This window comes from Callospermophilus lateralis, chromosome 9 (assembly GCF_048772815.1).
Source record: "Callospermophilus lateralis isolate mCalLat2 chromosome 9, mCalLat2.hap1, whole genome shotgun sequence".
Taxonomy (NCBI): Eukaryota; Metazoa; Chordata; class Mammalia; order Rodentia; family Sciuridae; genus Callospermophilus; species Callospermophilus lateralis.
The window spans coordinates 53,930,130-53,953,560 of NC_135313.1; the positions used below are offsets into that span (position 1 = coordinate 53,930,130).

The window sequence follows — 23,431 nt, forward strand, 5'->3', positions numbered from 1 at the left end:
GCAGAAATGCAGGCAACTTTATTGCCCATTTTCCAAATGATGCACAAGCACAGACAATGCGGGGTGGCTTGAGGAATTTTCTTTCCATCAGCTCCACTCTCACTGCCTCCCTAAACAAAGGGTAGAAGCGGTGTTTCAGGAAAATTCAACTCCACTTCAGGGACCAAACCTTGAGGCACTGTGCAAGGCAAATTTGCATATAAACTATGCACTGATGCAAATTAATGGATTTTTCTTTTTTAATGAAAGCTGATCTGGTTAGCTTTGTCACTCTGTTCTCTGGAAATCATATTAGTTACTTAAGTTCTTTAAAAGCAGTTAAATGTACACCCTTACAAATAACCAGGATCCTCAAGTTCAGAGCAGTTTTCCCCTTGTCTGAATGTTAACGTTTCCCAACTCTTGCTGCTCAAGGCTGTTTTTCTTTCACTGGAGGCTGTGTGGCTCAATCCGGGTGTCTATTTTTCTATAGCTTCTGTCCATTTTTTCCGCAGGCCCCGAATACCCACTTGTGATTAGCCCATAGGGCAATTCTCCTGGAGAAAAACCTGGGCAGAATTATGGTGTAGCATTCCTTTAGTTACTTGTCTTCTTAATGGCTAAATTAAGGGTCTGAAAGAGTTCATTTGGAAATTATTATTAATATTGGACCTGGTCCCAGATGGAACCAATATACTCTAGTCTTTAAGAAGTGTAGGGTTCACCCAATGAGATAAATTAACTCAGGGAAGCAGATTATCATCTAGTGCCTGGTAAGAGATGATTTACTAATTAATATTCTGGTTTCCTGAAAGAATTAATTTTCTTCTCATTGAAGAACAGATGATAGGCAGTCATTGCCCCTTTCCTTCTCTACCATTTCTTGGTTCTCAACACTAGGTTAAAATTGGTCTGTTTTCCAGGTCACAGGCTTACAAATTCATATTCCATGCTGAGAAAACCTGAAAAATGAAAAGTCCTAACTTTTTTTTTTTTGTACCAAGAATTGAATTCGGGGCATTCAACAACTGAGCCACATCCCACGGCCCCATTTTGTATTTTATTTAGAGACAGCATCTCACTGAGTTGCTTAATGCCTTGCTTTTGCTGAGGCTGCTTTAAACTCTTGATACTACTGCCTCAGCCTCCCAACCCACTGGGATTACAGGCATGTGCCACTGCACTCGGCAAGTCCTAACTTTTAAAGCAAATTAAGTGAATCATTGATTACATTACAGAAAAGCAAATTTTAATGAAGACAAGAATGGTTTTCAAAGGTGTGGAGATAAAGCTGCAATCACAAATTTTCTTGGGTAAAGTCATCTTTATGGTCCCACTGTTCTAAGAACAATGGCTTATATATCCTAGCTATTCAGTAACTATTCACTGTACAAGTTTAATCTACTACACCCTTCATCAAAGCGTGCCCTAACAGTTGAATGCAGGGTCCCTCAACTTCAGCAGCATTGATAGGTTGGGCCAGGTTGGTCTGTGTTGTGGGGAGTCTCCTGTGCATTATAGGATGTTTAGCCGCATCCCTAGCCTCTCCCATTAAATACAAGTAACACCCCCATCCTGCTGTGACCATTAAAAAATGTCTCCAGATGTTGCCCAATGTTCCCATTGTCTAATGGCTTTTTATCTTCCTTCAAGCCACTTATTGCCCCAGTCAATATCTCCAGAATGCCAGTTTAAACTTTAGTAGTGAAACTAGTATTCATTGAAGGGTCAAAAAGATTCCCAATTTTTTGCCAACTTCTCAACAATGTAATTCCGTAGGAAACAGGCAGTTGGGTGGAGTTGTTGGCACAAACATTCATAGGAGGAGTTCAAACATTTTCAGAGTTTTCCCTTTGACACTAAACACATGATAAAGGCCCCACAGTAGAACTCCTCAAATATGATTCACTTTCTGGCTTTGCTGTATTTGCCAAGGAATCTATATTTGTATGAAATTTTATTAAGCTTTTTAAAAATGATTTTTTTTCATTTTTTCCTCTTAATATAGGAAAAATATGTAATCAACAACCACAGGTTAATGATGTCTTTTGTGACTTTTTACTCTCTCATTACAGGGTCACAACATCTTTGCTAATTTGTCCTCCCAGGAATATAGTGACCTTATGCAGCTTTTGAAGCAGTCAATATTAGCAACAGACCTCACGCTGTACTTTGAGTAGGTATTGGCATTTGATCTATTTGACAAATGTGTATCTAAAGTTCCTTCTTATAATTAATTTTCAGGTCCAGATTGGGGGTTGCCTGTTATTTTAGCACTTATATCAATATGTAAAAAGGCTAAATTTTTTAATGTTGTTCTTTCCTCTTGAAGTTCATTAGGGTGTGTGTATATAAGCCAAGAGATTTGGGATACAATGGCAAGATTTATATCTTTTTTTTTTTTTTCTGTTTTATGAACCTTGTTTGGAACTTGACTCTGAAACTAAATGATGGTCACTTTTATTTTAGATACTGTCTAAAACCGCTATTTTAAACTATTATGATGGATCTATAATGGCACTGATAATGATGATGAAAACTATTTGTTGATGAAAAATTGGCTAGAAATATGAACTTCACACTGGGTTTCTCCATTTGTCTTTTTCAGAAGAGGGCTCTCCCCCTTTTCTACAGTTCAGGTCTCTCTCTGAGCAGAAAATTCCATCCCTCCCTTTCCCAGTGCTCCTTCAGGTACCACCTGTTTTAGCAACCTGGAAATGTCTCCCTCCTCTGATATATACAGTCCTCTCCTATGTTAAAGACCAAATAACTTCTCCCCCTTATCAAGTTACTTCACTTGAATCCATGAAGATCTTTAATTGCTTTTCAACTTGTGTTTATTTCACTACTTTTTTTTTTAGATAAACAGAGCATGTTAGTTCCTCTATTTTCTTAGTATCCATTCATATTATGAGAGAAGAGAGCAGAGTTCACCTCCACATTCTACCAAAATTGTGTTCTCAGTAATCATCAAGACCCTGATATTTTCTGGCTTTGTTAGATATCTGAAGATTTATGGACTTTTCCTTGTCAATTCTACTTCCTTTGCTTCCCTCAACATCCAAATGGTTCTCTCTTCTTTTCCAGATCCCATATAACTTGCCCTTCCCCTTTTTTCTACATGTGCCTTCTTGAACCCATTTTTTTTCTCCATTGGCCTCACTCTGTGTTATCTTGGCAAAGGTTACTCCCTGATGAAGAAGATTCTGAAATGCTCTGCTCTACCCCCTCACATTGCAGGCCTATATTTTTAACTTCCATCTCAAAAAACCTCCAGTGTCTCTCTTACCTTCTAAGAAAGTTGTAAATTTGGTTCAACTTCCAAGGCCTTCCATTATCTGGTCCCAATCTTCCTTCATTCTCATCTTCCACTTCTCCTCGACATGATGTGTCAACTTACAGCAGAGTGGTCTACAGGTCATTCCACATGGAATCCTCTCCCTCCACTTCCCCATCTGGCTGAACTGCCTATCCCTAAGTTCATCTCATCTACCTTTCTAGGAAGTCCTGTGTTAGTCCCTTTTAAATCTTCCTGCACTTTGGCATTGCATCATTTAAGATTAGTTTCAATGGTGAGAAACTAAATAGCAGTGACTTACTTCTCTGTCACATAAAAGAAGTTAGTAAATCAGCGCTCTGGAGGTGGTAGAGGAGGTATGTGGAGTCCTCAGGGACCTGGTCTCCTCCCACTCTTCTGTACTGTCACCTTCAACACATGGTCTTCACCTCTCTGTCAGATAGTTACTCAAGGTCCAGCCATAATGTCCACATTCCAGCCACCAGGAAGAAGGGAGGGACAAAGAAGAAAGGAACAAAAGGATAATGCAAGCTACCTAGGAGAGTGTTCTGAAAACTGTCACATCACCCTTCAACTTATATTTCACTGGTCAAAATTGAGTTACTTTGCCATATCTTGCTTCAGGGAAGGTTGGGAAAGGAAGCCTATTCTGGGAAACAATATGCCCAGCTAAAAACCAGGAGTTCTAATACTGAAGAAGGAAGGAAGGAGGGATATTGGGGTAGACAATTAGCAGTCTTGCCACAGTGTTTATTGTTGGATTCTGCTGAACAGATTACTACATGGTATTGTGGGGGTAGTAAAAGCTTTGGAGTTATATTGGCACGAATTTAAATCTCACTCTGATCTTCTAAGTAAAATCTGATGGATTGAGCCCAAGCATCTATGTCTTTTCCCTCCTAAAAGTCTACCAAAATGACAACAAATTTAATATTAAAAAGGCATAAATCTGAAAGATAAATGGCACACAGCAAGTGACAGAAGATGCCAATGCATTTGTGGAAAATGAAAGGCCTACCAACTGCCACAGTAGGTGACCTAGTAGAGAGGAAATAGAAAGCAGGAAGGTGGATGTGAACTCTAAGCTAAAGGCAAGCAGAGGGCCAGCAAGCTAGTTTATGGAATACTCAGAGCCCATCATGTCCTCCACCAACATGGCCATGTTAGTCCCCTTTCCTTACCCAGAGAGCCAGAGGTCCATTCTACAGAGAGTAAAAGGACCCTGGACCCAAGAGAAGTATAGGGTGGGAATAGGACACAGGACTCAAAAGAGGGAGCTCAGTAAGATGGAAGCAGTACATATTGAAAACTCAGAGCCAGCCAGGTGCAGTGGTGCATGCCTGTAATCCCAGCAGCTTGGGAGGCTGAGGCAGGAGGACTGCAAGTTCAAAGCCAGCCTCGGCAACTTAGCAAAGCCCTAAGCAACTCAGCGAGACCCTATTTCTAAGTAAATATTAAAAAGGGCTGGGGATTTGGCTTACATAAAGTGCTCCTGGGATCTATCCCTGGTTCTCAGAAGGTCCAGTTAAATTTAAATTCCTGATAAACAATGGATAACTGTTCATTGAAATATTTGAGACATACTTATATTAAAAATGAATTTTTATCTGAAACACAAATTTAACTGGGCTTACTGTATTTTTTCTAGCAATTCTACCCACTCCCCCACCCTCACACCACACACACATAGAGACAACTCCTACTTAGCTTTTAATTCTTTATTATTACTTTCACAGAGACAGCCAAGAGTCACATGATATTTTATAAGCCTCGGGTATGTGAAAACAGAGGCCTAAACAAACAGGGGGAAAATGGAATTAAGAGAAAAACAATAGGGGATAGCAGGGCACATATAAGAAAACAAAAAAACTGTTGTTAATGTCCTTGAAAAACAAAGGTATTGCATCTATGAAACAAGAATGGGATGCTTTTAAAAATAATAATAGGAGCAACCATGGAGATTGCTCTTGAAATTAAGAACATGATAGCCAAAATAAAAACAATCAAATTAAAGCATCAAAAATACAAAGGACAAAAAAAAACAGTACTTTATTTATATGCCTTTTAGTGCTGCTTGATTTGTTAACTATGTGCATGTATTAGCTTAGTAAATATTTATTTTAATAACATAAAATATAAACTTCAAAAAAAATTCCAGCTCTGTAGCTAACTAGCTGCATATCATCAGACAAATTGTTTACCTCTCTGAGCCTCTTCTTCCTGTGTAAAACAGAGATAATACCACCTCTGAGATAATAATTCTGATTTAATGTCTTAAATGTCATATACGTGGTGAGAAATACAATTTCAGTTGCTTTCATACCTATTTACATGTTTTGTGGCCCTTGGGTTTACTTAACAATCATGACCTTCCATCTTTTCCTGGATAGATACTCTTTGATTTGGGATTTATGGAAAACCTATATCTTTTTAATGCTTTTATTTCTTGTCCCTGACACTTGCGGGGTATGTGTTATTTTTTTCTCAAAGTAGAAGAATTTTCCCAAGCTAAGTCTCCAAGTAACTTTTAAAGGAGGAAAAAAAAAAAAAAATCTCCCCACTGGAGTCCATTTATCAAGACCTGTTAGGGATGTGACGAGTCACCCAGTGACCGCAGGGAGTGCAGTCAAGGAAGTTGGTTGCCAGTCGTTTTCTCATTACTCTCTTCTTATCTTAATGCTGCAGCCTCAGCTAATGTTTGCTGACTCCTGAAGAAGCTGGCTTGCTCTTTTTCTGTAAGCGTTATTGTTTTTGGAGGTACTGAATAGCTGCGAGTTCTCTAATCTAGCCCTTCAGGGGACTGATTCCCTTGTCTGTCTGAAGTTGCAGCAGAGTATTGCCATATTTTTAGCCAAAACAACCCCTGGGGTTATTGAGGAGAACTGTCCCCCAGATGCTTTTATTTCATAATATGCAGTCATGGAACTGGAAGGGATCTTAGAAATGTTGTCAAGTCATCTCTTTTATTTTGCAGATCATGCACTAAGGTCCAAATACATGCAGCTTGAATCACATAACTAATTATTGGCAAAACTGGAACCCAGTTCCAGCTAGAAGCTCCTCTTCTAGTGCTTTCTTCACTATTACCATATGCCCTCTTGAATGGATGAATCAAGAATAGATGTCATTTGAATTGGGGAAACAATATGACACTGTTGACCGTCCCAGATGAATTTGGATCAGAGTAAAATAAAGACCAATCTGGGTTCCTGTTGCTCTCTCGCCCAGCACAGCTGGAAACAAGGACTTGCATGCAGTTAGTTTAGTTTTGGAAACAATACCAAGAGAAAGAGTTGGGTGGCTGGGACAGTGAAATGGGGAAAGAAGGAAGCCATTCTAACAGTACTACTAGTTGGCAATCACCATGGTCAGCCAGGCATGGACAATAGAGAAGCCTCATATGCTACATCTCAAAATTGTCCACCAGCCTCCATCTTTGTCAGATAAAGTTTGCCATGAGGGGTGCTGCCCCCACACACTTCCAGGTTTCATGTGCCCGAGGGCTGGGTGTTCCTGCAGCTATCCCCAGTCCCACACATTGAATCAGAGCAGACCAGGACAGGAAAATGCCAGGGGTCACACAGGAGCTGTGCTGTTGTTTGGGGTGGCAGTGGCTGAGAAAGGTAGAGGCCAAGAGGATGTGAGGCAACACCTACAACTGGTTCTGGAAGTCTGATTATAATTGGGTTCTTTCCTAGTGTCAAAAGTCATGATAGAATTGAGAAAACCAAAAAGGAATCTCCCTACAGGAAGAAGAATGTCCTTCTAGAAATGGCCACAAGGGGCAGGGAGAAGATCCCCACTTTTTGGGAAGGGGTTTATGACTCATTCCTAGGGGCAGGAATTTGCCATGCTTCTAAAGGGGAAAATGTAAGACACATGGAAATGTGGAATCACTTTTTTTAAACAACCATAAAAACTTATGACCTTAATTTGAAATGGCTGTGAGTGTCCTTGAGATTCTGTGTACAAATGGCATATGAAAGCAGAATTCACAAGATAAAAAACAAACAAACAAACCCCTCCATGTGCATGTCTAGGTTTCATGGCCCATGTCTGGCGGTTAATTATTCAGTCTGATTTTCCAACTCACTGAAAACTCAGTTACTGCTGACTGATTTTCTGAAATTGATTTCCTGGTGCCTATTTCTGAGTCCCTGCAATGAATAAGGCTCTGATAATTAAATAGTAATTTTACCAGCTCAAGCAGGAATTCGATACACCCTCACGTGACTTTGGGAGAGCCACTCCATCTGCTTTTGCCTTGGTTTCCTTGTCGGCAGCAGGAGGATAGGCCTTTCTCCCGTGCCACACTGCTGGGGTCCTTGTGGCAGTCAAAGGACGTTACCTAGATGAAAGAGCTTTGATAATTTAAAGTACCTTATAAAAAAGAAGTCATTCAGCCAGAAAACTTAATAAAATAGGCACCATAAAAGATGGCACTGGGGGTGGCAGAGAAATAGATCTAAAATCACAAATGTTAAAACTTCAAAGATGTCACAGATGCCCTGTAAAAATGTCTGCATATAAGTCAACAAAGATGGCCTATGCAAATTCCACAATTAACAATAAAAATAACCAATATTTTCCTGAATGCTAACTTACACATCATCCCAGTTAATATTGAAAGCAGGTCTATGAAACTAGAAACTAGGTAATATTATTTACCTCAGGATATGCATGAGAAACCAAAGTTTGGAGCAACTCAGTAAATTGCTCACAGGCTGGGGTTGTGGCTCAGTGGTAGAGTGCTCACCAAACACACGCAAGGCACTGGGTTTGATCCTCAGCACCACATAAGATAAATAAATAAAATAAAGGTATTGTGTCCAACTACAACTAATAAATAAATAAATATTTTTTTAAGTAAATTGCTCACAGGTTAAAAAGCAAATTTGGGATTCAAATCAAGTATTTGGACTCCAGAAGCTTTTTCACTCTGCCATTCTCTCCGAAGTTGTTTAGTTGTTAGTTTAAGAGTACTAAAGGGGAAACTGAGGCCAGTTCTGAAAATACTCAGGCATCAGTGGCAGCAGTAACTTGAGCATGTACACACCTGAGGCTGGTTCCAAATGCGCTAAGTGTCAGGCGAATGAGAGTTCCACTAATACAGGTCCAGCACCCAGAGTCAGGGTGAGTATAGAAGCTGCAAAGCGCAGTTGCTCAGGAGACTGGGGCAGGGAGGGCGGCTGAGACTGCAATTAGAGTCTCTTAGTTGAGCTAAGTTAGATTATCACAGATGGGCAATTCATTAGTTTTAATACTGTTAAAGTTGTTAATACTGAAGTTGTTAAAGTAACATCCATTTCCCACAGTTTGTGTTGGCATAACACTGTATCTCTCCTCTATCAGGCACGCTCCAGGCCAGCACTGTTCTAAGCATTACATGTCTCCTTGTGTCACTGTTAGATGGAAGCTCCCAGAATCAAGACACCTTACTCTTTAGCTCATTCTTGCAGTCCCCAAACCTGACACACTATCTGACAAAACACATTCCCAAAATATTAACATTTTGGTATTGAATTCTCATAACAGCCGCAAAGTTGATATTCTTATTCCCGTCTTATAGATAGGGATCCCTGGGCTTTCCAAGGGTATTGGCCCAAAGTCCTCAGATTCTCTCTATTCAACCTCCATGCCACATTACTCAGACTACTATGTAAATTGAGAATTATCAAGCAATTCAGATTTTATAAACCCATGCAAGTATTCAATGCTTTTCAGATTGACTTCCTAAATTAATCAGACTAATCTTCAAATTGAAATTTGCCACTTCCAATTGCATTCTGCAAGTATTCATCAGCAACATTGCTAACCTAATGGTTTCTTGTCTTTCAAGGGGATGCAGTAAGTAGTGCTTCTCAAAGCACCTGATGATAACCAAATTGTACTATAAAATATTTTATGTTGTTTGGAGTAATAGTTTGAATATCCTTTTAAAAATTAGATTGCTATGGAGACAACTGATTTAAAAATACAATGGGAATTCAACAAATGTTTCTACAGCTATGCAGAAATATTCATTCATTCATCATTGAAACATTATTTATTTAGAACCCACCATGTTGTATGCTTTCAACTTCCTTGGTCAACTGTACTCAGCTGGTCACCATACTAAACAGGATAAATTAAAGCCTAGGAAGGTGTTGATGACCAGTGGAGTTTAACCTGTTAGTCTTTCCCAATCATCCTTATATTTGAACAGAGCCTGATGAGTTCAGTAGCTACAGCTACGCTGATGTTAGAACAGACCAGGCAGTAGGTTGATGGAAGATCCAATTTGGTAATTCATGACACACTTCAAAGCATCTTCAAGTACACTTGTCCCTGCCTTCCCACCAAGGGGATATCACAGCTGAATTCATCCAACTTTTTGAATCCTCCTGTTGCAGGCACTGTGCTAGCTGCTGGGAATGCACAGAGGATGAGATATGGTTCCTACCTTCAGGGAGGTCAACAAAGATGACCTATGCAAATCCCACAATCAACAATAAAACCAACCTATATTTTCCTGAGCGCTAACTTAATAGTGCTAGCAAGTAGTGATGACACATCCAGTAAAGGGCTGCGGTCAGAGTAACTGCAGTTTTTTCCATCTAACAACAACTTAAACTGCTTCTTTGCCAGCTGATTATGATTTGACTGAACCGACCCTTAGACCCTGCTCTTTTCTAATCTTCTGTTCTCAGCATACAGAGTAATTATCATTTTTTCATTTCCTGCATTTTGTCACTATCAACAAAAGCACAGCATCGAACAGGTCGTTTCATTCAGGGTTTTAGCTGGTCTTTGTGTTATCAGTTCCAGTCAAAGACGAGAAAACTCATTTCAAAATTAAATAGATGACTTTTGTTTCTTGAGTCATAATCGCTGGAGTTAACATCTGCATATTACTCTCCTATTCCTCTCTCCAGTGCTTTTGGGCCAAAAGCCCAGAAATCTTTCCAAAATCAGAATTTAGCAATTAGAGGTCAACATATGATTTGCCTGTTGAACAAGCTTTAAGGACACTAAGGAAACACATCCTCCTCCCCATCCACACATGCCCAGGCCTCCAGCCCCTGCCTAGAGATTCTGGAGTCAAAATCGCAGGAGAATCACAGTGATGATTTGCCACCTCAGCAGTAAATCCTTCCTAACATTTGTGGCCTCTTTGTAGATTCAAAGGAATTATATGAATATATAAAGATATATATACATCCAAATAGGAATAGATATATAAATTCACCCAAAAATCCTGATGAAAATATACACGGGAATTGTGATTTCTCATTTTACAAATAAAAGGTGCTTTTCAGATAAATTACAAACCAGAAAGATTTTCAAGTAGTAATGGGTGACTGGTAACCAATCCTTAGAATTATTTTTGAGGGTAATTTTAGCTTTCTTAAAGACTGCTATTTTTCTGAGTGGAACATATGTCAGCAGAGCCGGATAAAAGCCTAATAAAAACATATCTGATTATAAATGAGATTTTCCAGTAAGTTGCTTTTCACTAGCCTAGGTGCTTGCCATTGTCCTTGAAAACCAAGGTTCCCAATGATCTGCTTGAGAAGTTAATGATATAGTTCCTCTTGACAGAGGAGTGTGAATCTGGGGAGTATTATATAATTTTGTGGATTTTCAAATATTCATTTTAACAGTCCCATTTCTAAAAAATGTTTTTTTTCCAACAGTTTCACATATGTTCATGCTTTTGACTCTGTGTTATCTATACAAACATACACAGAAAGATGCTAAAAAGAGCGATTGAATGGGCAGACTCATTCCCAAAAGCACAGTGAATTCGCTGTTGTTGCTTTGTAATGCTTATCACCAAGGAGGAGGTCAGAAATATACCACCTGCAGCTGGGAACCACCAACCTGACCATCTGAGCTCTTCCTGGAGGATTCCCTTGTTAATGATGGAGAGACCCGTCTAGTGTCCGTCTTGATTGGCTCTGCCTCAGAAAGCAGCCTATGATGCCATCACATCTCATGAGGATTGGCAGCTATGACTAAACATAAGCTCAAACACGAAAGGCTTTCCAGCCCCAAAGATTGATACTGCACATAGATTAATGAGATTGTCTCAGAGACTAGAACTAAAGAGCTGGAATCTACCTTGGTCTACTAATAACTGCCCTGGAACCTTGGGTGAATCACTTCACCTTGAGTTTCCTCATCTATAAAATGAGAAAATTATAGCAGATTTTTCTCAAAAGCTTCATACAGCATTCACAGTGCATAAAAATAATGAAAACTCAAACACAGAACTCATTCTATGATCAGCAATTTAATATATACATATACATGTACATACTCACATAGAGATATACACATTGGTATGTATATGTGTGAATATATACACACACATGTGTATGTTCATGTTTAATTTGATAAAATTATAGTGTGCAGGGATACTCCCTTTATATTCTGAGGTCATAGCCAAACCTTGGAAGACACATTAAATCAGACCTGTCATGAAATAGCCACACTTTGGCAATGGAGGGAAAGTCCACATTAATATGCCACATTTTTATGTTTTATGAAGTGATTTCTCCCTCCCCTTCTTTACCTACCATTCTCTAGGGGTAATGAATGTTCCCCTTTTTCCTGATGTGATAGAATCCAGTTTTGTTAATGTCATGTGGAAAGCCATGACTGATTATGAGTTTAGTTTGTTTAAGAATTTCATACCAGAAATTCTAGCTATAAAAATTTCCATCACTGGGGAACTAATTGTTATGATGCTATTCAGTTGTCATGTTAGAGATATGATTTTTTTAAAAAAGGAATTTGTTTTCTGTAATGAGTTGATCACCTAGGCAGTATGACCCTGCTTTGCACCAAAGATGTTATGACCCATATGTTGAACACACTACCTACAGATGTAGCAATAATAGAAGGTAGGTCAAAGATTGAATGGGAATTGTGTTCATATTTCATGCAAGTTGCTATGGTTCCAGCTAGAATCTTGTCTGCAAGAATCTGACAGGATTTTCCCTGAAAAGATTTTTGCATTGTTTTCAAACCTGAGTCTCTCCAAATGGCATGTAGGAAGCCCCTAGAACAATTAGAATCTAAGTAAAATCGGTAGCTAAAGAATTATTCTAAAAAATGAATAGCTAGCTCTCTGAGATAATCATTTTCATTCTGTCATCAATTTCACAAATATTTACTGAGCTCCTGCTACATGTCAGGAACTTTTCCTGGCACGGCATTTATAGGAGTGAACAAAAATGGGCCAGGCCCCTGCCCTTGTGAAGCTTACATTCTGGCGATTTCTTGGAATAACTCGTAGGTTGACGTGGCCACTCAGGTGCATAGGATGACAAGGATGATGACTTCCAGAAAGCCTTGGTGATCCTCCAGACACTCCAAGCTAAGTGCCTTTCTCTGTGCCCCTGGGACACCCTGGGCCTCTCTCAACTGTTCAGGGCAGCTGGTATTTCAACAGGTTGCATTTGTACCCCAGTCTTGCCGCTCATCAGCTGTGAGACCTGGGGCCAGGTACCAGCCCTTCTGAGCTTAAGAACTGTAATGGTCCTTCCTGAGCACCTACTTTTGCCAAGCACTCTGCCACATGTTTTATATAAACATTTAATTTAGTCCTCCCACCAACCATTCAAGATAGATCTCATTATTACTCTCTATGAATAAGAAAACTGAAGCCCAGTGAGACCATCTCAAGGTCAGTCATGTGGGTAGTAAGTGACAGAACCCAGGAAGTCTGCATAGAAAGGAGCCTATAAATGTTAGCTTCATCAAGCCCAGGACTTGGGTGAGGCAAGTGATGTGGATTGTATGAGTAAAAGGTCAGATCCTGTCTTTTGTTTTGTTTTATTTTTTTAAAAAAAGAGAAAAAAAAAAAACCTAAGTTGCTGAGGCTAGCTTTGAATTTGTGATCCTCCTGCCTCAGCCTCCGGAGTGGCTGGGATTATAGGTGTGCATTCCGTGGCTGGCTCCCTGCTCAGATTTTGTCTTTATTTAGTATTTTGTTAGTTTGTTCATCATGGATTTTGTATTTGGTTTTTATTTCTTGAATACTGCATTAAAACATTATTTATCTCATTTGCTGAGCCTTTGAGCACCCATTTAAGTTTTGTGCCCATGGTACCCTCACCTCACTTTAGTCCCAGTATCATTAGCATCACATCTGAAGAGGGAATTACCTGTCAATTGCCCTGGCCAACCTCAAAGATCCTTAAAGGTACCACCCATGTCTTGTGCCCATAAATCCTAGAAAAGTCTTGGCATAGAGAATATGTTCAGTAAATATTTGTTGAACTCAACTTTCTGCTTCACAAAAATTTTAAAAAGACTACTTTCTATTCAGTGAGAGTGGAGGACTAATAAACTCTTCCATTTTGTGTATATTATTATTGGCAGCAATATTATGTATTACTATATTTTCATATTAACCATGGCTGTGGGGTGTTGACTATCTACCAGTGCTGAACACTTAGCAGAGGACTTGCGTAAAAATCTTACCACAAAACTAGACACTGAGATTCAGCAGAGTTACTTACTCAGAATCTGACAGTCAGCATCAGGCCCAAGTCAATGTGAGCCCAAAGCCTGGCACTTCCCACTCCTCTGCCTCCCTTCCTATTTCAGTTCACAGCCAGTGGTGGTGTGACAAAGACATCATGGTCATTAAGGAGGAAGTGGGCCAAATGAAGAAAATGGTAGTTTACAAAAAAAGGTCCGCACACTCTCGTCCACCTAAAGAGGAGGGGGTTGTTTGATCTTTTCATGTTACTGTACCCTGCCATCTCTGCTGACAACCACGGGGTTCTCTTGGACATTGTTCCATGCTTTTGTGTGTCCTGGGCCTGCATCCACTTGAAGGGGTAGGTCCAAGACCTGTCTGTGTGTTGGATGAAGAAGTGAGTTAACTACACACTTGTCTTCCTGACCTGACCCCTTTCAGGTAAGTTGACGAGTCAGTCTGACCAATGAGCAGAGAGCCAGAGAGGGTCAGTTGGTGATGTGTGCACCAGGCCAGACACAGGGGAGCTGGTGGTTCTCAGAATTGTGTCCTTTGTCCTTCCAAAAACAAGGGGTCAGCACTAAGTTTCTCAGATCCTATTCTGATTGCCACCATAAATGAATGGTATGTTGTGGTGGTATTTTCAAAAATATACTTATTCCTTAAAACATCAGTACTACGTGGAATTCCACAGTTTAACAAGGTTAAACAGGCTTTTATACCTCAGTATTTCCAGCGCTTTCTAAAGGGTGCTCATACCTACTGGGCGAGGGCTTCCTTACTGGGAGCAGCTCTTCAGGTGGTACTTTGTGTGGGATGTGGTTTGGAACATGGAGCGTGGTGATCCTTTAAATGCTGTCTCTTTGGGAAATGCAAAAAGGGTGAAAACTTGGGATGTGATTCTTAAAATGGTGATGAGCTCTTTTTTTTTTTCCTTTTTCACTAGAAAAAAAAAGATATGTAACTCATATAACTAGATTAAAGAACTTTTGGAAATAGGAATAAGACACCCTATTTTCACAATTTTAAGATATTCCTTGTATTTTCCTTATCTGCATGTCTCCAGATCCATGGCATGTGGGAGTTGCCTGTGTGTTGAACATTGAAAACCTTCTGACATGGTGCTAAATACTTTGCATGGGTCATCTCATTTAATCCTTGCATAACTCCATGAATTAGCAGATATAGTCCCCATATCAGATATTAGGGAATGAGGCTCAGAGGGTTTAAGTAACTTCCCAAAGTTGCACAACATGTGGGTGACTGAGCCACTGTCTAACACAGTTACTTTCTGAACCCATAGCCTATGTGTTTAAGCACTAAAGTAGTGAAATAGTTATTTTCTAACCTGGAAAACAAATATTTGTCTTAAATTTACTACCAGGGAGTTTATCTTATCTTGGTTCATCATACAAGCTCAATTCTGTGCTGAATGATAGAAAATATTCCAGACTGTTCCTGTTTTTTATTTGTCCTTGCATCCCTCCTTTGACTTTCACAAAGTGTCACCAGGGCTTTGCAGCATATAATCCTAAATGCAGTACCACATTGTTTTCTGTTTTATGGCCCTGTAATCTCCTCTGTTGTAAATACATTCAGAAATGATTGTGACTTTTTCTTGAAGCCTCAACATTTTTTTTAAAGATGATTTATTTTGATAGTGCTTTAGCCTCATGATTTCAAATATTAAGTTACTTGGTTCAGTTGGTCTTATATTTTCCCCATAAATGTGTTTATGTCACCCCACAGACTGAGAAATTTCATTCCAGCCTTTTTTTCCCCCCTTTCTTCATTTGATTTTCCTGCAGGAGGAGAACTGAATTCTTTGAACTTGTCAGTAAAGGAGAATATGATTGGAGCATCAAAAACCATCGTGATATATTTCGGTAAGAAAAAGCTCAGGTTTATGTGTTTTTTCATTAGTTGAACATTTAGTCACACTTTTCTGACAGCGCTAAGAGCATATAAGTGATTTTTAAAATAACAAATCTTAGCTTACATTCAAAACATTCTGAGATTAGTTGAATAACTAGAGATAAGATAAAGAATGTATCTTTTTGTCTTACAATTTATTTTTTGCCTTCTCTCCATTGATCTCCCTCCAAAATTAGAAAATAATGTTGGAATTAGTTCAGCTTCAACAAGCCATCATTTTTACTTTTTCCTGGGTGGGGGGGGGCGGTGAAGGGGTACAAGTAGAGAAGCAAGGGATTTGTGAGGCTTAGAAAGCAGAGTTATCTAGCACAAAGAAAAATGAAGAGCTAATTTCGTTTTTCTTTAGAGCCCATAGGCGTTGCGAATAGAAACCAATCAGAACCACCTGAGTGGTGTGTGGATGGGCCTGGAGATAGGAAGCTAAGCTGCAGGAGACCTCTTCCCAGGTGTTCAGGAAGGGTAGCAGCAAACCATTGTTACACTGCAGTGTCCACAGCCCCTCCAGGTAGTTAGGTACCTTTCCTCTACTCAACCCCATCCTTCCACTGACTCCGCCTCACCTCCACAGACCTTCTGTGGCTCCTTCTTCTCATACTGCTGGATTTCACTGGGGAAGCCTGAGAGGCGACATTAGGACACAGTGTGCATAACCAGGCAATCACTGGACCGGAGCAGGCTTCCTGTCACAGCCCCTTGTCTATTACAGAAAACCACTGCCAGCAGCTCAGGAGCACAGGGCTCCACCCACCCCGCCCCGCAGCTGTCATCTTGTCATTGTCTCCTGAATTTTCACTAAAGGGCCCTGCATTTTCCTTCTCTCTACTTTTTTTTTAGTTGTTGATGGACACAATGTCTTTATTTTATTTATTTATTTTTATGTGGTGCCTCACAAGTGTTAGGCAAGCACTTACCACTGAGTCACAAGCCCAACCCTCTTTGTGTCAGCTTTATGGACTCTTCAATGTCCTTTCCAGGGGTGGGGGGAAGCACTCCACTACTAATTCCATTGCCTCTACCTCCCCAATCCCACACCATCAGCCTTGCAGCACCATTTCTTGACTTTGTCTTCCATTTTCAAAATCTAGTTCTGTCTCTCTGACCTCTCTACATCTGAACATATACTTCTACCTCCTTATAGAAACTTCATCTGTAAAGCCTGCCCCTTCTCCAGGTCCCATCTTAATTTCCCACTCTTCGCTGGCACAATCCCTTGAAAGGGAAGTTCTTTCTTTTTATGTGATTTTTTAATTCCACGAGTTGTTATATGAATACATTTTTCTGTAACAAGCTAAATCATTACAGTTACAACCCCCAATCTCCTTTGAGCTCCATATCCAATTCCTGTACTGGTTACACAGCTAAATTTTGTTATCAATTTGTTGTATCTTTCCAGACGTTTCCAAAGCATTCATATACTTGTATACCCTTAGGGGAAACTATTGTTCAGTGTGAATTTGTTTTTTGTTCACGTTAACATAGATCATATATTTGCATACCAATCTGAACTTGCTTTTTCATTTAACCATGTACCACCTAATTCTTTCCATGTCTTTACCTCAGTCGTCTTTTACTGTGACATATATTCCAAAATTTGGAGATACCACAGGGTTCGGCCATTCCTCTATAGAGGAATTAAGTCTGTGACACATGATTCTTCTCCTTTCAAAGTCACCAAATACCTCCCGGTATCAAATGTTCTAGTGTTTGTTCTCCTTCGGTTGCCTTCATCTCTTCATAGCCCCTAATTAAGTTGTGCTCTTAAATCTCTCTCCAACTTTAGATTCTGCAAAACCATGCTAACTCTCCCTTCCCCTTTGCCCTTCTCCTCCCTCCCTTTTGTCCTTTGCTAGCCTTTCTTCCTCCCCACCAACTGCTAAAAGTATCTAAGGTCCCCTAAGGTCCCCTAAGGACCTGTCTTTGATTCTCTTCTCTTGTTCCTCCGCATCCTCATGGTTTCAATGACCATCTTCCCAAATGGCCCCCAGCTTGTTTCTCGGGCCCCCCTCTCTCTTCTGAGCTTCACTCCTAAAATTCCACTGCACATTCAGTACTCATCTCCATCTGGATGTTAGATGTTTTCCTGCAGAAGTTTTCAAACATTTTTTGATGAGAACCCCCTCAGGAATAGGGTAGTGCCTATGTGAAGCTGAACAGACAGTAACTGGGCAAATGTCTTTGCAGAATTACTTTTAATTAAATTCTTGTTCTAAATCTATTTTAATACTTCATTTTAAATGCTATCTGAACTAAAAACAACATCTCATAAATCAAATTGAAATTTATCACCAATTGTAATTTTTTCTTATTTTCTAATTATACAAAGATTTTTATTAAAATTATGCTAAAAATTTCTTATTTGGAAGCACAATATATAAAATGGAAGTCTTCTCTTGCCCTCATTCCCTCATCACATGGTTAGATCCTGAGCATGGATCCCCAACAGTGGGGCTCTGCCAAAGCTCTATCTATTGAGAACTTTAAGATAGTAATAAAGCCAACCAAAAATCAGTTTGCTTTTCATCATCGCCATATGCCAACAGTTCTGAATGAAGTCAATGATGAACTTCTTCTTCCTGAAGAAAATCTTTGCTTTTATAAATTCGAAAAAATTGCTGAGGTTACTAATAAAGACCAAAACTATTGATATGAAAGCTTCAAATTAGCACATTTATTACTTATCCTTTTATTGTACAGGAATTATAAGCTAAATCCAAGAACACCTGAGCGTACAGTTGGTCCTGACGCAGGTGGCCCAGCTACATGCTTTCAAGAGTAAGGTCCTCACTGGGACCTTTTGAATTTGCTCTGGGTGTGGTTTGTGCCTCCAACCTTGCGGAGCTTCATGTTCCTGATTTTGACTCAGTGTGTGCTGAATAAACAGTGACAGCACTGTGGTGGGGAAGATGAAGCATGACTTGCCTTCCTTCTGTTCCATCATTGAGTGTGTGTGTGTGTGGGGGGTGGGTGTGTGACCATTTGTGGGCTTTATTTGTTTAAAATTTAAAACAGTGAAATGGGGTGCATACTGCTAGGTATAATATTTTTATGTGGTGAGTGCAAATTTCACTTCCTATGTGAAATCTTTCGCTGAATTTGAGTATATCTTTAAAATTAAAGTTTCTTCTTTTTACATTGCTGATTGTTTTTAACTACAGAATTAATCAAGAAGATAATTATCACTAGATTATTATTGAAATAATTTTGGCATACAAAGGAAAGATATGTTGAAAATGATCTGCTGAGAGCAACAGAGACGCTGGGTTTTCCCACCCTACTTAGAACAGGGACCGTTGTACCCTCATTCTTGCAGACCATTCAATCAATTGCACTAAACAGATTGACACAACTTCACTGTAAATTGAACTACAATTTAACAGTTGATGCAAACTCACTCCCTGCCCTGTTACTGTAGAAAGGAACTTTAATTTTAACTTCAACATAATTTTAACTTCTGATACAGGATCCAAAAAATGAGATAAAACTATGCATTCATGTCCTTCAATTCTTCCTTCATAATCTTCCACCTGTCTTTTCATTTCCACTCTCCTTGACCTTCCTCCTAGGTACTTACCCATTGATGTTTCTAGCTGCTCTCCCTCCTGTCACTCTCTTTCTTCAAACTGTCTTCACATCTTAAGTTTTCTCCCTAAAGGCCTAATAAAGTCTGTCCCAACCTTGATTGACTTTCCACTGCCAATTGGGTAAAAGTTTTAGCCACTCCACCTACCCTACCTCCCAGCTTCTTCCTTCTCCTTGAGAGACTTTCTATTCCATTTCTATTCCTCATCAGACCTTGTGGATTCCAATCCTAGCTTTGACTCTCTAGCTGTCTAACATTGGGAAAGTTACTTCACCTTTTTTGAGCCATAATTTTTTAATCTCTATAATGGAGATAATAATAGTATCCTTGCCTCATATAGAAATTATGCCAGTCACCCAGAAGTGGTTGTTCAATAAATCCTAGCTATTAGAATTATCATCATCTGAGCACCTGGCAGATACTCAAGATATGTATTGATCAACTGATTAAGGCAATATGAATTTGAGAAGTATGTTTCAAATGCTTAATCAAACATAACCTAAATCTCAAGTTGTGATGTAAATAGACCCCCTCAAGAGATTATTTCCTATCCAAGAGACGACAAAGTCTGATGCATTATCCAAAGTCTTGTCCCCTTGAGTTTGAAAGAACCTGAAATGAGAACACTGGGGTGCTGGGAGGGGGTCTGGCAGTCGTGGTAAACACAAAATCCTGAAGGTTTTACTCACCTTGGGAAAATTACTTAAATCTCTTCATGCACCTCTTATTTGAAAATGAGAATAATAACCCTGAGGGTTGTGATGAGAATTCATTTAGCTACAAGTTAGTAGTTAGTCAGAAAAGAAAGCATCTAGTACAGAAGTAGGCACATGGGGAGCACTTTAGAAACGCTCCTTAGAGAAAATAAAAAATGAAGACTGGATTGGTATGTCTTCCTTTGCATAATGCTTGGGGGTGTTGGGAATTCCATGCTTCCTAAGTGCTGCTCTGGTCCCAAAGGGCTGTGGATACTGGTGCAGTTAGCTTGTGCCTTGAATGGCCTATTGTCATCTGCACTCTGCCTGGTTCCCTGGAGGGGGTTCCTGGGGAAGTTACATAAACCACCCCCCTACCTTGGAGGCCCTCTGCCATCTGGGCAGCAGACCTGTTTCCAAGGCACTGGGATGAGGAGTGATATAAAATGTTAACCCTGGGAGCAAGACAGGCCTCTGACCCCTAACAACACAGCCTTTCTTCCCAAAGCTGTCAGCCAAAATGTGATTTCCCAGCTCAAATCCTGTCTTACTTTTCATCACATGCTGCTGGTTTTAGCCCAAAGAAAACAGATCTGGGACAAGGAATGTGCTCCCCCTGCCACCTACCACATCAAATGATAAGCACTAGAACTATCCACAATTTGAATTGTTCCCATGTTTCCATGGTTTGCTATGAATCCTAGATAAATCTGCCCCTTGAAATTCTCATTCAAAGCATTCCTGTGCTTTCTTATGTGCTCAAATCAAGGAAAGCTGGAGCTGAGTGTGGTTCTTCATAATGCTTATAAAACATGTTGGGAGCCAGGTAGTAAACCGGAGTGAAACGGCAAGACTCTCCCTCATAAATCCTGGCTCCATGGAGCCCATGAAAATGAAGGAGCACTTATGTGGCATGTGCCTCTTCTCTTTGGTATGGGTTTTCTTCCATTCCCTTCCATCAGGGATGAGTTTGTAATGTACATACTGGAATGTGTATACTGTTATATGCAGATTCCCTTGCTTATCGTTTTTTTTAAAAAAATGATCTATTATAAATTATTTTCAAGAGCTTGCTTAGCTCAGGTAGAGAGCAAGTAGCTTTCCTTGATTTGCTGCAGACAAAACAAAAGGGCCACAGGAGAATGTGTGAGAGCTTTGTCTTCCTAAGCAGAGTGGCCTCATGATAGAGATGCTGAACAGCAGGGACTATAAACAGGGCTGCCCCTTGTTGAGGGAAAGAAGATGTAAGCTGGCCTCCTTTCCATTTTATTTATTTATGTATCTAGGATGGGTTTGTTTAGGAATGCAACAAAAGATTATTCAGGCTGTTTTGTTTGGTTCTGTTTTTCAGATCAATGTTAATGACAGCCTGTGACCTTGGAGCCGTGACCAAACCGTGGGAGATCTCCAGACAGGCAAGTGGTGATTAATGGCAGGGCTCAGCAGAGGAGGGACTGGTGGGGGGTGGGGTGGGGGAGATATTCCCAGAGCCCCTGACTGCCAGGCACTGAAACCCTAGTCAATTTGCATCAGTATTATTAACATGGTGTAAAAAGCAGCAGCAGAATCAGTTGCACTGCTGTTTATCGCAAAATCTTTTCTTCATTGTGCTTCTACTGAGCAATACTATTTCCATCTCTTAAGATTTTTTGTAACATGCTAAATTGGAATAGCACCTTGACCACATCTTAAGACAAGCATTCAAAGATAATGTTTTTGAATAGGTAATCATGTCTTAACACAAGGGCCTGTTTTCACATCTGGAAAAATAAAAAAATAAAAGAGCGGTGGGTGAAAAGGAAATTCTATTTTTCTTTTCAAATACTATTTATATATCAGAGGACTTCACGGTCAAAGTATGCAGTGTTCAATTTGATTTGTACCCAAAAGGCCATGCCTTTATACCCATCTGTTTTCTGTCCCTGAATAAACATTGGTTTTATAGCAATAATAGTTTTCCATCAAGTAACTACCCAACTCAAGATTCTTGATTACTGATATTATTTAGGGGTTAATAGCACTTTAAGTGCTCTTTCCTTGGTTTTATTTCAATATTTATTTATTTATTTATTTACTGAGACAAGGTTTTACTATGTTGCCCAGGTTGGTCTCAAACTCCTGGGCTCAAGTAATTCTCCCACTTTAGCCTTTCAAGTGCTGAGATTATAGGTTTTTTGCTTTTGTTTTTCTCCTTTCTTTTCTTGATACTATGGATTGAACCCAGCACTTAACCACTGAGCCACATCCCTGGTCCCTTTTTTTTTTTTTTTTTTAAGTTTTATTTTGAGACAGGGTCTTGCTAAGTAGCTGAGGCCGGCTTTGAACTCACAGTCCTCCTGCTTTAGCCTCCCAAGATGTTGGGATTACAGATGTGTGCCATTGTGTCTGGCCTATAGGCATGTTTTTCAAAGTTTAAGTTTAAGTGAATTGGACTGTGGGGTACAAAATAGTAGCTTAGTATCTTAAGACTTAAGATACATTCATATATCAATAAATAACTTTTTTCTTTAAATCCCCTTTAAGATACATAGAGTGACTATAGTAGGCAGAATAATGTCCACACAGAGATATCAGGTCCTAACCCCTGAAACCTGTAAACATTACTTTATGAGGAAAAGGTATCTTTGCAGATGTGATTAAAATAAGGACATGAGATCCTTCCTGGGTCGAGATGACCCTGGATATTCAGCTTTTCCCAAGTCTCCTTATAAGAGACAGCAAAGGAGATCACACATTCAGAAGAGGACACAGCAATATGAAGGCAAGGCTGAGACTGGAACTTTGTGACCATAAGCCAAGGAAAGCTGGTAGCCCCTGAAACTGAAGAAAAGGAACAGATGTTCTCTTAGAGCCTCAGAGGGAGCACAGCCCTGCCAACACCTCAATTTCTGCTCAGTGAGCTTATGAAGAACTCCTGGCCCCCAGAACTATGAGAGATTAAATTTCTGTTGACTTAGCCACCAAGTGTATGGTATCGTTTGGCGACTTCAAGAAATAAATCCAGTTATTATCCTCATTTCACAAATGGGAAAGATGAGATTTAAAAAGGATGAGTAGCCTGAGGTCCTCCAGTAGTAGGTGGTGGACAGGGAATGGAGTCTAGTAGATTAAGCTCCCATCCTTCATGATCCATCATGTTTTTGCTTTCCTACACAGGATGCATCACTCAGCAATTTTCAGTGATGCAAATGTGTCTACAGAATTGACTATGTTATCACTAAGCCCAAAAATCTCAACAAAGTGCTCATGAACATGTGAATCCAGAGTTGATTGGCAGCTCTTTGTCCTCATCCAGACTGGGCTGATGGAGCAGTCTATCCGGATCATTCTGGAGGAGCCCTGAGAGGATCTTGCTCTGCTAGTTAAATGCTTTCTTCAACAACTGAGTGGCCCCAACAGCTCACATAACCCCACTCGACATCCTTCAATGTGTCCAGCAAACGGAAAGCCAGAATAGCTGGTAAAAGCAG

The 23,431-nt window shown here is 39.8% G+C and overlaps 1 protein-coding gene across 1 annotated transcript in view; it reads left to right on the forward strand.

The window, feature by feature from the left end:
- The window catches only part of Pde11a (phosphodiesterase 11A), a 390,557-nt gene that overhangs the window by 328,542 nt on the left and 38,584 nt on the right, over nucleotides 1–23,431 (forward strand). Inside the window, exons 15-17 of the mRNA XM_076866019.2 lie at nucleotides 2,055–2,155; nucleotides 15,560–15,637; nucleotides 21,313–21,376. Of these exons, the coding sequence (XP_076722134.2) occupies nucleotides 2,055–2,155; nucleotides 15,560–15,637; nucleotides 21,313–21,376 (243 nt within the window). The remainder of the gene's footprint in view (nucleotides 1–2,054; nucleotides 2,156–15,559; nucleotides 15,638–21,312; nucleotides 21,377–23,431) is intronic.